General features: G+C 40.1%; 3 protein-coding genes across 11 annotated transcripts in view; all 3 read right to left on the bottom strand.

The window, feature by feature from the left end:
• Window positions 1-24: 24 nt before the first annotated feature.
• tex30 (testis expressed 30) lies at window positions 25-2664 on the bottom strand. Of its 2 annotated transcripts, none has more exons than XM_058392628.1 (5): window positions 1831-2664; window positions 1190-1423; window positions 1053-1104; window positions 684-895; window positions 25-313 (listed from the first exon to the last, which is right to left on the bottom strand). In XM_058392628.1, exons 1-5 carry the CDS (start codon window positions 1840-1842, stop codon window positions 155-157), a joined length of 669 nt encoding a protein of 222 aa, XP_058248611.1. In that variant the 5' UTR covers window positions 1843-2664; the 3' UTR covers window positions 25-154. The 2 variants fall into 2 exon arrangements, with proteins under 2 accessions (XP_058248611.1, XP_058248609.1); XM_058392626.1 differs by having other exon boundaries at window positions 1993-2664.
• Window positions 2665-2820: 156 nt separating this feature from the next.
• poglut2 (protein O-glucosyltransferase 2) lies at window positions 2821-10022 on the bottom strand. The gene is made up of 10 exons (XM_058392624.1): window positions 9492-10022; window positions 7603-7808; window positions 6870-7075; window positions 6411-6488; window positions 5621-5793; window positions 5312-5549; window positions 4827-5036; window positions 4585-4674; window positions 3743-3847; window positions 2821-3342 (listed from the first exon to the last, which is right to left on the bottom strand). The coding sequence occupies exons 1-10, from the start codon at window positions 9677-9679 to the stop codon at window positions 3325-3327; spliced, it is 1512 nt and encodes a 503-aa protein (XP_058248607.1). The 5' UTR covers window positions 9680-10022; the 3' UTR covers window positions 2821-3324.
• Window positions 10023-11795: 1773 nt separating this feature from the next.
• stxbp5l (syntaxin binding protein 5L) overlaps window positions 11796-15607 on the bottom strand; it is a 125311-nt gene continuing 121499 nt past the window's right edge. For all 8 annotated transcript variants that reach the window (XM_058392513.1, XM_058392515.1, XM_058392518.1 and 5 more), the window contains one exon: window positions 11796-14494. In XM_058392513.1, coding sequence (XP_058248496.1) covers window positions 14453-14494 — 42 coding nt within the window. In that variant the 3' untranslated portion in view covers window positions 11796-14452. The remainder of the gene's footprint in view (window positions 14495-15607) is intronic.

Raw genomic sequence — 15607 nt, 5'->3', positions numbered from 1 at the left:
CAGAAGCACAACAGAAGACTAGAACATTTTAAGATGCTTTTATTAACAAAAAATAGTATTTTCTCTTCACAAATATAAAAGTTACAACATAACTCCCCCTATGGTATCGGGGTTGCAGCATAGAGAAAAATCATGGTCAGTATAGCATCCATGTTCAGACATGTTTTTGTATCCATGTGATGATGTGTGAGTTGACTTCATCTAGCACAGACTCCTCAGTTCTCCCCTTCACTGCTAGTCCATGATTGGCTCCGTCCACCCAGTGCACAGAGCTTGGGCTCTCCATCTGCTCCACAACACATTCCAGTAGTTGCTGAGGAGGAAGTTCATTCTCTTTAGAAGCTCATTCTTCAAATGTTTGACTTCTGGTACAAACCTAGCTTAAACTTAATCCACATGATTTAGAATGTAAACTATCTTCAGCTAAAAAGGTTATCTCTAACAAACACTAACAATGATCAGATTAGACGATTAGATGGATGAAGTGTACTTGCATTCTTCAGTGCAATCCGTCAATAAGGGAACTGTTAAGTGCTGGCTGTTCAAGGTCAACTCTGATTAATTTTCTCACCAACATAAATTAAGATGTTGGCTTCATCTTTAATATTTTTATTGTCATTTTTTCTCATTTAATATTCTAATAAATTACATTTGAACAGTAAGTACATTTGAAGCAAACTCACTCTTTCACACATGTTGTCTGCAGTCCCTGATACAAAGAGCACAGGAATGTGGGAAAGTGCTCTCAGGTCCTCACTACGTTTCACATGAGCATGTGTTTGGCCAGGAGGATGTAGGGGAAAAGACACACACAACAGACCTCGGACATTAGCCTCTTCCCTGACCTCCAAACGTCTGCCCACAGCCACAGCAGCACGAGCGCCCATCGAACGTCCTGGAACACAAACAATTAACCGCAAATTTTGAAGCATTTTGTTGTGAAGATCATATTGTATTTCTGGATTTGTTCAGAAGTCCAGATGGACACGAGATGTATGCTTAGAAAGCATGTGAATTATGGTGCACCGTAGAGCCAAGGGCTGTACACTCACCCCCAAGGAAAATGTTACTCAGTGCAAATCTCTCAAGGGTTGTCAAATACATCTGTAATAACATAAAAAACATGCTTGTGAGATCATGTATGACCAAGAGGGCAAATGACCAGGACTAAAATGTTACCTGTGCTTACCACGGCTGCTTCGTAGGCTTTCACTCTGTGCACCAGGTTCAGGCTTTTGCACGTGAACCGAAGGCAGAGCACACCACAAGTGGCAGCGGCTTGTGCCAGTGACATTAATGGCTTCAGGTTCATATCTCCTCCGGCTCCGTGTGTAAGGATGAGAGCTGTTTGTACACAGTCTGTTTCAGGAACCGTGAGAGCACCGCCAAGCTCTTTTGATCCGAATGGGATTAACACCTTTTCCTAAAGAAATGAGAAACTTGCATTGCTGACTGGTGAATTAACTAGAATTAACTTGGTGAAACATAAAAGTGGTGGGTGATGTTAGAAATCCAGGCTATTAAAAATAAGTGTCATTTCAATGTCATATTAAAGTAAAATAACAGTGCTTTTATAGCTAATGCACAAACATTCTATCTATCTATCTATCTATCTATCTATCCATCTATCCATCCATCCATCCATCCATCCCCCATAGTACGGGTGGTTACCGTAATACCCCGTATAGACGTGACCGTCAGTGTCTACTGCGGCTGGCTTGGCCACGGAGTGTGACTCAGACAGCTAGATGAAGAAACCCATCCACTGGCAGAATGTAAATAATATCTAAGACACTACACTGAGACACGTTTAGAAAAACAGAACCAAACCTGATTTAGCATTTTGCTGCGCAGTTATCGTTCCAAGTCAACTCGTGAGCCACGCCATTTTCCAATCAGCCTTACTACAAGCTCACGTTTATCCATTATCCCCATAATTAACCAGCTTAAAAAACCGTAACCAAATAACAACACAGCCGCTACATTTCCTACCTCAAAAAAAGCCACCATCTTCGTGCAAGTTTCAGCGCTTAATAAGTGACAGCATGGCGCTGCTCTATACCGCCATCTTGTGGCAAGGAGGAGGAGCATTAACATAAGCTTACGACGCTCCTTATCATGCACGTGCTGAAACGTGTCTGAATAAAAGCATTAAATATAGTGCCCAGTATTAAGTTTGGTACCTGAACATGTCCAAACCATCTTAATCTGTCCTCCCTAACTTTGTCCCCCAAATATCCAACATGAGCTCTCTCTCTGATGTACTTGATCCTAATCCTGTCCAACCTTGTCGCTCCCAAAGAAAACCTCAACATCTTCAGCTCTGACTCCTGTCTCTTCCTCAGTGACACTGTCTCTAAACCATACAGCATGGCCGGTCTCACCACTGTCCTGTACACCTTCCACTTGATTCTCGCTGATATTTTTCTATCACACAGAACACCAGACACCTTTCTCCACCCATTCCAACCTGCCTGCACATGCTTCTTTACCTCTTTCCCACACTCTCCATTACTCTGGACTGTTGACCCCAAGTGCTTAAACTCCTGTACCTTCTTCAACCTCTTCACCCTGTAATCTTACTGTTCCACTTCCCTCCCTTTCATTCAGTCAAAGCATTAGTAATACCAGCTCAAATCCTGTCCAGTCCACAAGTCGTTTAAAGCTGTTAGGATATTGTGTAGAGCTGCAGTGCAGTGTCTTCTCTCATGTAACATTAATGACTAAATGTGTGTTAGGCTCCATATCACTCTTCTTCTAAGACCACATGCTTATTTGGAAACAGTTAGACTTCAACATCACCAACAGAACGAGTCAAAATGTTAGCAATAAAATGACATTAATCAGATATTTCACCTGTCACTCGGTACATTCCACATAAACAGTACATATATAAGACACAGAGAATAATAACAGCAACATCAGGTAGTCATGTCGGTATAAAATACCACAGGTCTTCAGAAAACTTCAGGGAGAGATGCCCTTCTTCTTGCGCATCCTGGCATACATACAAATAAAAATCCTTCTTGCTCCAGCAAACTATTATCATTGTCTGTTAATCTCCAGCTAAAATGTTCACTTTCTGGTTTGAGGAGTCCAAAATCTAGTTTTACAAATGAGTACATTTAATGTCAAGATTTAAAAAAAAAGAAAAGAAAAGAAGTAAACATTACATTATAAATAATGACAATGGAAAATACACAGAGAAAATGCACTGAAAATATTGAGAGTTGCTCGTTCCAATAAGATCTGCACTTGGGGAAAGTGACCCGAACATGATGAGCCGAGATAATAAGGCAGTCGTTTCAGGCAGTAAGTGGACCCTCAAAGCTCATCTTTGACCTAAAAAAAAAAATGAAGAAAAGCTGTATTAAAAACGTCATTACATTTATTTCTAGGATAAACTTAATTGGCGGTTCATAAAATGTCATGTCATGCATTTCTGAGCAATGGGCTGTAAACAATCGACAGACTGTCTATGCAGTTGGCACAAAAAAATTACGACCGAATTCAAGTCATAAAGATGATAATAAAATAATCTTGAAATGTCAGTGTTACGTGGTTTATGTGAATGAAATGTTCTGTCAAACAGTGATAAATTGTTACTCTGAATTTGCTGAGCCAGTGATTTACTTATTCACCAAAAGTTTAAAACTTCAGTATTCCCTTAATTCTTAACACTTATTTAATATATTACTCCAGCAGGTAGTGGAGACACACACACACACACACACACACACACCTGGGTCCTGTGGCAGTGGCATGGAAAAAGGTCATCTTTGGGCTGCTCTACCAACTCCATGCCATCACGTATTTTAGGTTCAGTTACTTGCAGCTTTGAATATTCCTATACAATACACACAGAACCCGACAGTAGAAGATGACTACACACAAATGCATACATACATACATACATACATACATACATACATACTTTAACTGCTATTTATGATCCTACTAAATTCCACACCTTAATCTACACAATGTTTTACAGCTAGAAAGCGCTTTGAGGTTGAGATGGGAGTTTAAAGATTAATTGCCTCAGTTGACTTAGCATTATTTAACCTTTGTGTCCTTGAAGTTATGAAAATTGCTGGGTAAAGATAGAAGATTAGATATGCCTTCTGTAAGTCGCTCTGGATAAGACTTCTACCAAGTGCTATAAAAAAAAAAAAAGAAAATCAAAATGTAAAGAAACATTAACTGATAAATAGGATACATAAGCTGAAAAGGATGTGATGGAGATAAGTGATTACTGGTATTCAGTAGCATGTCTACAGCAACAGAAAAACAAAAGTTAAGATTTAATCCCTCAGCTGCTTCACATAAATTCACTGCTGCTAATAGTCAGAAATGATTAAAAATAATAAGTTTTGAAAACTGGTGCTCTTTACCGAGAAGTGTGATCTGGTCTAATCAAGTTCTGGGAATTTTACCTAATATTTAACCTTCGGTGTGTGATTTGAACCTATGTCGTGACAACTATGTAGCCCAAATGGAAGCAACACAAAGGAAGAAATCTAAAGGCTTACTAGAGGTGGTGTGAAAAAGCAGGGATATGTCATAATAGCTGTGAATTATTACCTGAAGGAGTTTAAAGTAGTAACAGAATATACTGTCACCCATCAGATGGTTACGTGCAAACTGCTGACCAGCCTGTGCAATTTTCCTAGCCTGCAGAGTAAAGAAAAGAAGACAGAAATTTGAGAGGTAACAGTAAATATACAAATCGTTTTTAGCCTAGTGTGTTTGAACATTAAGCATGCATACTAAGAGAACGTTCCTTTCTGAATGAGTGAGGGAGGGAGAGAGTGAGTATACTGTACCTCTTCATCATGGTCTTTAGCCCACTGGATCTTCTCCAACAGGTCACTGAGGTCTGCTTTGATGGGGATGTAGTGAACCCAGTGCTGGAGCTGGCTGTAGAAGTGCTCGTAGTATATGGAGTCCTGCTTCAACACGACACTGTCTCCAGCCAGAAGATAGGGCATTCGATACGCAGCCACCGTTCCATCAACATTTATCTGATACTTGTACTGAAAAAACAAAACAAAACAATATCACATCAATTTCTGTTATGGCATTACACATCCATTTCTCAACATTTCCATTAAATTAAACCACAACTTATCTACACAACGATAAACCAGCACATACTGATCCATCCACACATACAGCAACACCCCACCTACGGTATAACCTCCACTCAAGTGTTTCGTAAGTTCTATCCATCCATCCATCCATCCATCCATCTATTCTTTCCTCCACTATCCCATCTATTCACCCATCTGTTCATCAACTCCTCTCTCACCTTAAAGAAGTCAAAGAAGGAAACGTGCTTGACGAGTGGTCCATAAAGGCTCTCATCATGCTTGAAGAAGAAGAAGTTAGTGAAAGCAGCATCCAGCAACCTAGGATTCGCTCGTGCGAGTTTCACCAGCTCCAGTCGCTCTCTCCTGCTGTCACGACCCCTCCAGAAAGCTGTAGTATTCTTCTCAGTCCACGCAGGACCCGTGTTTGCCTGCACCGACATCATGTCCAAACTTACTCTAGAAAAAATAAAAAGGAGATTTAGAAATACTCAATTATGCTTTATCACGTTCCCACATGAACTCCATACCTTCCCATTGTTTCCAGTATAGACTCTGTGAGGTCATAGGTTGGCATAACGATATCTCGAGTGTCGTTGGACCCACACCAAGAAAAGATGGGATGGAGTTTCTCAGAGGTCCGTCTCTTCTCCAGGGGCCAGTCGCCCAAGTTCACAAAGAACTCAACATCTGGAAGCCTAACCTGATCACATGGAAATCCAGGATTAACACCACAGTCACTGATCAAATCCTGATCATCTGCTACAACACAGGTGACTAAAACGTGAAAATTCTAATAAGTATGTGTAAGAAGATGGCAGAAGTCACTAATGAAACCTTTGTAAATTTATTTTACAATTTATTTTGTGCTGCAAGATAATTACTAGAGTTTAAATCCATCTTGCTATGCCTTTTTATAATCTGAAACAGAGTAGTGTTGATGCCCTCTGCTGTCCAAAACTATTGAGTACTTGAGCACAGATTAGAAGAAGAAACACATATTTGTCACATAGACATTACAATAGAGTGAAATTCTTTTCTTCGCATATCCCAGCTTAGGAAGTTGGGGTCAGAGCACAGGATCAGCCATGATACAGCTTCCCCTGGAGCAGAGTGGCTTAAGGGCCTTGCTCAAGGGCCCAACAGGGGCATCTTGGTAGTGCTGGGGCTTGAATCCCTGACCTTCTGATCAACAACCCAGAGCCATAACCATCTGAGACACCACTGAGAAAGCAGACACTGACGCATACTGAATGGTGCACTGGCAACTGCTGCTCGTTTTTTTTTTTTTATCTACAACCGTGTGAGACATTTACATACTTTCCGTGTGAGAGAGAGGAGAAAGGCGTCCATGAAGATCCTGAAGCCAACGTGCTCGCCATGTGTTTTGATGTACACCTGAATACAAACACAATATCATCAGAATGGCACACAAGAATGATTTCATATATATTAGTTCTATTAGAAAACTGCATTTATTAACCTTCAAAAACAATCAGGATTTGTTCAGCTTAATGTGCATATAATATGCAGACCTGTATATCTGTAATACTGGCATGAGCTGAAAGTGTTAAAGTGAAGGCTGGGGCTGTAGCTGGATGTTTTAGATATGTGTGCCTTATCACTCTGAGGAAAAGTTGTGTGTTACTAGATTTTGTGTAAGCACTGAGAAATCGAAATTCTGAGTACTTTATAAAGGATAACGTTTAGTTTTTACCTAGGGAGTTATCGCCACCTAGTGACCAAAGAAGAATCAGCAACTCAAATTGCATCATGTACCTGGTTATTTTTGATGGTGTAGTGACACAGGCTCTGTCTCTGGCCAAAGCGCTGAGGGATTTCGTGGGCATTGCGTTCTAGGTCTACTTTAGGAAAGACTGACAGATCGTGCTGGATCTGGGAAAATGACGAGGGACAGTGCATGTGCTTCTCCCACAGTGCACCACTGGGCTCTGGACAGTTACATGACTCATGGTAGACTGGACCTGCACAGAGAAAGAGATCTGGTGAGGTAACTGAGAGTTTGTATAAAACTCGAAAGGGCTTTTCACCGTTTATGTTGTTTGATATTTCACACTGCTTTTACTTAACCTGGGGTTATCAGTGGATCCTGGCTATTCATAATCTGACATTTCACATTCCTAAACCAAGGTTTAACTTTCTTATTTGCATATTTGGGGTGTCAACAATCATGACTGGATAAATGCATCATGTGACCACTTTAAATAACGACTTGTCTTGTGTTGCTAAGCATGTAGCATCACATCGTTTCACTCAGTACACGTTTGGACACAATGTGCGGTTAATGCTTCAAAAGCACTGCAAACCCTGGTTCAGAGCAGGGAAAGGTGGAAGGATGATAACCCAGGGTTAAGTGCAGTGTGAAACACCCTAAAATGTAATTCTGGTTCAAAGTGCCTATTATTGATGGTAAAGTGTTACATACCATTAACTAGTTCCTGGACTATAGTTCACATTAGTTTTTTTCTTTTCGGGAAAATAGAACTTTCACCTTTGAGGACGTACGGAGACTTGGCCACATGATTAGTCTTCAGTAGGATCTGAATGTTGAGATCTGTGTAGCTGGCATACATGCGGTAACGCACCAGAAACGATCCATCCTGACGGTCTAAAACCTGCACCCAGATCCTGGAGAAAGGTTCTGATGGGGAGGTGATCTTCACTTCAAATGTATTGGCTCCAGGCGAAGTTGTAAAACTGTAGACCAGGAAGAAATGAAAGATTCTGAGAATCATAGCAAAGTCTGAGCACAGCCATCTTTCCCTGGAAACGTCTCGCGGAGTTTGAGGTTACAAATAAAAAAAGAACCCTGGTGGTTATCCAGTGTTCATAGAACACAGCTGGAGATAAGACTCCCATTATCTCTTCTGCCATGGTCAGTGCATTTTTCATACATTTCTCAGGCTTTTGGAAGTGTGGTCAAAACCTTTTAAACAGATCACTCCATATGATGTACAGATGCTTCTATGAGGTATGTGTATGAGGTAAGAAAAAAAAAAGGTAAATATTGTTGAATGATAGCACTGTTTATTGCAAATCCTTACTCATGTGTCACTTTGTGACTTTGTTTGCATGATGAACATGTAGGAAGTAGAACACATTTTAAAATGGTGTTCTTGTTCAGGCTATGAAACCGAAAAGCCCAACATTTTTATATAGGGCACATGGTAGTAAGAACATTTCTCCAAAATCCTTGTGGCTTTATATAGAACTGTCTACAATTAGGGCAGTGTTTCTTTTTGTTTTATCGTTAAACAAGTGCTATGTAAATGTAGCATTGCCAGCAATGTAAAAAGGCTAGAAAACACCTTGAGGCAAACTTGATGGTGATTTATTATAATCATGGAGGTCAGCTTTAAAATGGAGCGTTAGACATTTATGTAGCATCCACTTGGTTGTGAGCAGGATGTTTTTTTTTTCTCCTGGACCTAAATACAGTCCTGCTGACCAATCAGATTAATTATTCAGGAGCTATAACATATCCAATACAGGTGACGGTAAATGTGTATTATTGGATAGAAGCACAGATTCACATGCAGTGTTAACATCTGCCTCATGGCACTGTTCAGAAACTGCAGTGTGAACTGTTACTATATAACAGGATTTGCAAAACCATGATACCATCATGTCTGTCCAGATTTATGCTACATAGAGTTCAAAAAGTGTCCAGCTGCCCTCATTAAATATTTCAGTGATCCTAGTGCACATGCCAGGTATCAGTAGTCAGAGGGCAGTACGGAGGCTCATCAAAGACTCCAGCCAACCCGAGCCACAGATGCTCTCACTGCTAAGATCAGGCAGATATCACAGCATCAGATGGTGGGTGCAGCAGGAGAATGTGGGGTAGCTTCTTCTTCTTGCAGGCCACCAGACTGTTGAACTCTAACCAATATCACCAGCACAAGAACAACTCTCTCTATCTCTCCTGCACTGCACTTTATCATTAATCACTAGACTCTGATTGATGGATGGACCTGATATCAGACTCAGACTGTCTGTCCTTGTACTGTATGTACAATATCTCCCATTACATCACTTTTTGACCACATACAATGTTTAAAGAACTTTTTTTTGTGCTTGCTTAGAGCTCAGTCGTTTGGCTCGGTTCACAGTTTGCGGCTTTTTGTTCTATGTAAGAGGTCATTTTTTTGCACTGTGTATTTCACTGAATGCAGACTTAATGCATTCTTTATGCACGTGACAATAAAAACCTGAAACAATAGGATCTTGTTGAATTTCTCAGTGTGGTTTGACCCACAGGTAGTAAAAGTGATATACATTCAGTTTTATGGTTTATTCATTCTGAGCTGTATTCAGTAAGCTAGAAAAGTTTCACTGAACGTCTTGCTGTGAAGGAATGAAGTCCACAAGCCTGCTTACTTTTCCCCGGCCTGGTCCACAGACTGGATGAAGAAGAACCGAGCAGGGAGCACGGCGGTCGGTTCGAGTCCCAGGCCCCAGACCAAACTTTTCGAGGCACTGGGTAGTGCGCTGGTGGACTGTGTCCCTGTAGCCAGGCACAAGAAGGTGCAATGGAACAAAAATCCTGATGAAGGTCTCCACAGCATTGTCTGATTTCCCCGAAGTCTCCAGTTCACGCGCTAACTTGATGAAAGTCTCCTCAGCAATGAAGGATCTGTGTCGTGAATCCAGGCAGCAAGACGCTGTTATAATGACCGCCACATCGCGTCCTCCAAATCCAAAGTGTGGAAAAGTTTGCACTGTATTTAATTACTCATTCCTGACTCCGATGATGTGTATGGGCTCAACACACACCGGCTACGTCTGGGAATGCTGTAAGTGCGGAAGCACATACTACCCTACTAAAGAGGACAGGATTCAACAGGACACCATCTTTCCCTAGTCTATGATATTCTCATACTATGTAGTAGGATAGTATGCGGTTCCTGGACGTGGCCCGCTACCTCTCCCCGACGCGCTGCGTCTCATTGGTCGGCTCCTCAGTCTGCGTCAGATGTGTTCATGTAGCACACACTTTACGCAGATCTGCGCAGCTCTCTCTCTCTCTCTCTCTCTCTCTCTCTCTCTCTCTCTCCCTCCCAGGGTTGCTAGAAGAAAATTGGCATCTCATTCTATCTCTGTTATGAGCTCTGTAAGAAGAGCAGTGATAACCAAATGTGGATTTCTTCACTCCCATGTTGGAATCATAAGTGCTGCTTTGTCTCCACTGTCAGCGTCTCTCTAAAGTTCCTGTAAAATAGAGAGATTTTGATTCAGGTTTGTTTGTGTGTTGGGTCTCTCTCCCAGCACTCCTGGGAGAGAGACAAGACATTCCCGATCTGTCCTCACCTGGGCAAATTCAAAAACTGTTTACCGGTGTCAGAAGGGAGATTTCAATCCACAGCTTTAGGTGTCCAATCTTATTAGCATTGGCCCAGTGTGAGTGTAGGTTTTTATTCCAATCAAGCAGGAGTCACACCTGATTCCAGCTGTTTAATCAGTTGATCTTGGCTTTCAAACATCTCAGGTGTGGCTTGCCCAACCTCCCATATCAGCCCCTTCAGGATAAAATAGGAAAACTCTGATTTAAACATTAGATGTGCAAGTTTGTGGGCTGCTTCAGTATATCCTACTGGTTTTTTATTACTAGTGTTTAGGAATCTTTCCTGATGACTCTTCAGAAGAATTAAGTTAAATAACATTTCTAATAAGTTAACTGCTATTAATAACCCAGAGTAGTGATGGGTCAGTCATGAACGATTTGTTCATTTTGAATTAATCTTTCATATAATTCGTGAATAATGAGCTGTCTCAGAGAGTGAGTCTGGTTTAAGTTCTTTACAGGAAACAGAAATGATTAGTTCACCTCCTGAGTATCTCCTCCTGTCTGAATCCTTTGTCCATTTGTTACATGATCTCACATGAACTAACTTTTTTATTATGAGTTTCAATGTTATTGACAAGAATTTAACATGGAAGAATTTAGCTTGGAAAAGGTTGAAAATGTTGAACTAATTTCTGTGTCCAATATGCAGTCACTTGACAAAAGATGGAACAACTTGGACCAGAAGACTCTGGAGGTGAAATAATCACGTCTGTTTCCTGTACATTGCATATAATCACGTTACAAAATAACGAAGGACTAAGACCGGATCACTTTTTTTTTCACATTTTTCATTTTTGTTTCTCAAAATTTCTCCTTGCTATTGCATTATCATTTGTCTTTATTCGGAATATGAATGCATGAGTATACATGACGGGGGAAAAATTTGGCCAATTTTCCCCATCACTGAGCCAGATAAAACTAAGCCATGTCCATTGTTAAAAACGCTATACAAATAAATTGCATTGAATTGATCGGAGCTGAAAGGCTGTATCAAGTGCAGGACAGTTGCTAACTTCTGCTTTAAAACATTGCTGGGTTTTGTTTCTCACTAAATGAGACTAAAAAAACCTGCCTGAATCTTGTGACAGATTTTAGTAATCCTCACAATATAGACATGTCAAGCTGATATCAGGGCTCTCAACCAACCAGATGCCCTCACCCCCCACAGACCAATGCACAGAGTTGTGTGAATGCATAGAACTCTAGAGAATTATTTCAGACTATTACTGTTTAAACTCCATCCTGACACGCTCATGTCCAGATACAGTACAACGCACGATTCTTTACTTATTACAAAACAAACAGACAAACACATAAATAATAACCCTGACAATAGATGACACAAATTTCCAATATTTAATTCGATTTTTCATTTAAACAAAACATATTGCGTGAGAAACAAATCAATCTCACATTGCCATGAGTACATCAATCAATGTTTATTTCAATTTGATTAGCATCAACATATGTTTCATGATTTTTTTTTATTCCAGTAACCTCTATAATACTACTGTAATATCGATAAGAACAAAAAAAGTGGTAGTATCCATTTAAACAAGACGGACGGTGCTGCATTCTCTGCAGAGAAGAGCGGTTCGGAGTTTGGGACAGAGGAAGGACTACAGAACTACATTCAGCATTTTAGACGCAGTACCATCTTTCAACAGGTAAAACATTTACAGAAGAAATCACATGAGTTCATTGGATGACATTTCTCCCAACTCTCTTCAGGTTCAACTGTACATTTTAGTATAAAAGCTGAGAACATAGAAACATAACACCCTGTCATTTTTTTTGCTGTTAAAAACAAACATGACGACGATTGAGAATTCTGACTAATGGAATTCTGTAGCAGACATATGCACTTTCTTTTAGCCTTGAAAATGACGGACAGTCGTAGCGGTAACTGGGCTTTAGAATGGCATGGCTATTACCATGGGCATGTGGGTTTACTTGGTTAACACTGATGTATTATACTAAGTTTGGAGTCGTTTACTCCGATATTGAAAAACTTTTAAAGGGATAGTTAAGCCTAACTGCTGGCTCTCATGCCCTTGATACATTTCTTAGCCATGCTAGCTTTTTTTTTTTCTTATGAACTGTCCTTAAATATTTTGCTAACAGGTTTTGCTTTGTGTACAGCGTCAGCAGAGATGAAATCCTTGTCCTACTGGTTTAGTTCTGATTTTGACTCGGGCGGCACGTGTATGAACACTTCGGCCGTTTTATATACAGAGTGGAAGTGCAGAAGAAGACATGGAGAGAGATGGGATTGGAACCACAGGAACCCACTGGAACCATAATAAAAAGATAAACAACACAAGCACAATAGGCCAACGGAAGCGTTAAACCAAATACACACGCGTTCTAAACTTAAAATAAGGTTCGGAATGATTTTGCTCACATGTAGACTAAAATCTGTGCGAGCAGGATTGCCCCATTGTGCAAGGTACTTTATGCTCCATACAGAACTCCATACATATATTTCAAAGACACTGCTCAAACAACACAGATATTCATGTTCTGTAGTATCCTCATGGCTCAGTCTCATCCACCGTATATTCATTCAAATCAGAAGACCGAAATAAACAATCCTCTGACTTCCAACTCTCTCGTTCAAGCTTCATGGATTTGGTGATTCTTCAGAGTGAGGTACACCTTGACCAGCCAGACTTTGTTACATGTGACCCAAGGCAGCAGAAAAGTCCAGAAAACAAACAAACAAACAAACAAACGACCTGAAATGGTCGAGCTGGAACTTATAAATTGAACCTCACACGATAAAAATGAACAAAGGTTTGAAACTGTAGTGTACTCGAACAGACACAGATCAGAAGAACTCTTCGAAGGAGTTTCATTGACAGGTAACGGCTTAAAATATCAACCACGGACAGAATAAGTTCATCGCTAGTTTACAGGAAAGATACTTCACCCATCTAGAATATGGCACATGAATTATTACATTGGCTTTATGAATAGAAACACACTCAAGTAAGACCACACAGATACACTCGTAGCACATATTGCCCAGTACAACTTACTTCTTCTCGCTTGTACGTCTAAAACCACATCATACATTTCTAGGAGAGGGTGAAGTAACTTGATTCAGTAGTAAAGCTGTTATTTCGAGGGACAGTTACATATGTGTTAGCAGCTACTTCATAAAACACTGGATAGTTTTAAAAGGTGGTGTGATATGAAGGTGCGTCTGTGAGAATGTTTGGTGAATAGCACTTCGTCTGTTCTGTAGTGTTGTAGTGTTTCAGTAGTTTTTTCATGTCTGTAATCAGAACACAAGGGTGGAACAAGTTGTGTGAATAACTGATAAGAAGACAGAGCGGTGGAACTGTCCAAATAATACATTGTTGAAAATAAGTAGTATGGCTCAATTAAAAGAAAAACGAAAAAAGAAAAAACAAAACAGAATTTTGGCCTTATAGCAATGCAGGTATACAGTTTCCCTTTTTATTTATATTTTAAGGCTATTTCAAAAAATATAAAGTTTTTGTCATAGGATTCTGGTATTGGCTTATATTATTAAATAAAAGTATGTTATTCTTTTATTTCCTTTTGTGTTTAAAGTAACATGCTGCTTTTGAATATGGCAGTTTTAATGTTTTTATAAGTCATCCATTTTTCTGTTTCATGCAGTCTTGTTTTTTTTTTCCTTTTTAATTTTTAATAACTTGAAATATCTACAGACCAAGAGCCAATTTTCCTCCTGTATGAGGACCCTGGCCACTGTACATGAATGAAGGATGGTCTAATCCATAAGGTATGAGGGGAGGAACCCATCTAATGGTACCTGTCCATCAGTTATTGTCTTCAGTCTGTCAAACCAGTCTGATTAAGAAGTATAGTCTGTATACATAGCCCCAGAGAGAAGGAACAGCCCTAAGCACCTCTCAACCTCTCTTTTCAAAAGTGAAGGTCCATGTTCCAGAGGAGCGCCCTCTTGTGGTTGGCGAGCCGAATTAGCCTTCATCCAACTCGTTTAAAACTGATACCACTTCTTGTCTTTGCATTTCAGCATCAGCTGTGGAAGACAGTGAGAACAGGCACACATATATTAGTAGGAAGCTAACTATGAGCTCACTGCTGCTTAAAATCCATACACATCATATACATAAAATTTCACATTGTATTACTTGATACTCGACTCGGTCTTGTGAACCATTAAGCAACGAGATAAGTGCATAATCCCTGGCCACTTAATTGTATTGTGTTATATTTTATTGTGTAGTATTGACTCTATAGTTCCTAATAACCTAGAGATTTAGTCAAAATAACTACAAATAGCTACAGTGAATGAACGATAATTTGCTAGATATGCACTTTCCGAGCAGTTTATTAGGAATGCCTGCACACCTACTCATTCATGTAATTATCTAATCATCCAATCATGTGGCAGCAGTGCAATGATTAAATCATGGTGATCTGGCCAGTAGCTTTAAATAATGTTCACATCAACCATCAGAGTGGGGAAAACGTGGTGATTCTCAGTGATTTTGTTCATGGCAGATTGGTGCCAGACTGGACAGTTGCCTGGTCTTTTTCCAGTCTTTAGCTGTCCAGTTTTGCTGAGCCTGTGCCCTCTGTAGCCTCAGATTCCTGTTTCTGGCTGAAAGAAGTGGAACCCGTTGCCATTGTAGCTCATCACCTTTATGGTTTGATGTGTTGTGCATTGCTTTTCTGCTGCACCAAGGTTGTAAAGATTGATTATTAGAGTTACTATGTCCTTCTTGTAGGTTTGAACCAATGGCCATTTTCCTCTGACCTCTCTCAACAACAACGCATTTCTCACTTTTTTTTTCTTTTTCACCATCTGATGCAAAATCTAGAGACTGCTTTGTGTAATATACCCAGGAGATCGGCAATTTCTGAAATACTCAAACCAGCTTGTCTGGAATTAACAATTAGACCATGGTCAAAGTCACTGACATCACATTTTCTGTTCTGTTCTGATGTTTGATGTGAGCATTAACTGAAGCTCTTAATCTGCTTGAAGATGATTAGATGCATGAACTGCATGCATGAATAGGCATGCTTATTGAGAAATTCAGAATAGTAGACCTCTTAGAGATAGGTTAAATCCCTTGAGGTGACTGGTTGTGGAGGTGACTCGGTCTGACCCCTGAATGGCATCTGA

Source organism: Hemibagrus wyckioides, linkage group LG06 (genome assembly GCF_019097595.1).
Source record: "Hemibagrus wyckioides isolate EC202008001 linkage group LG06, SWU_Hwy_1.0, whole genome shotgun sequence".
NCBI classification, from domain to species: Eukaryota; Metazoa; Chordata; class Actinopteri; order Siluriformes; family Bagridae; genus Hemibagrus; species Hemibagrus wyckioides.
The sequence above is the reverse complement of the archived record's forward strand: the minus strand, read 5'-3'. Positions and strand labels throughout refer to the sequence as shown.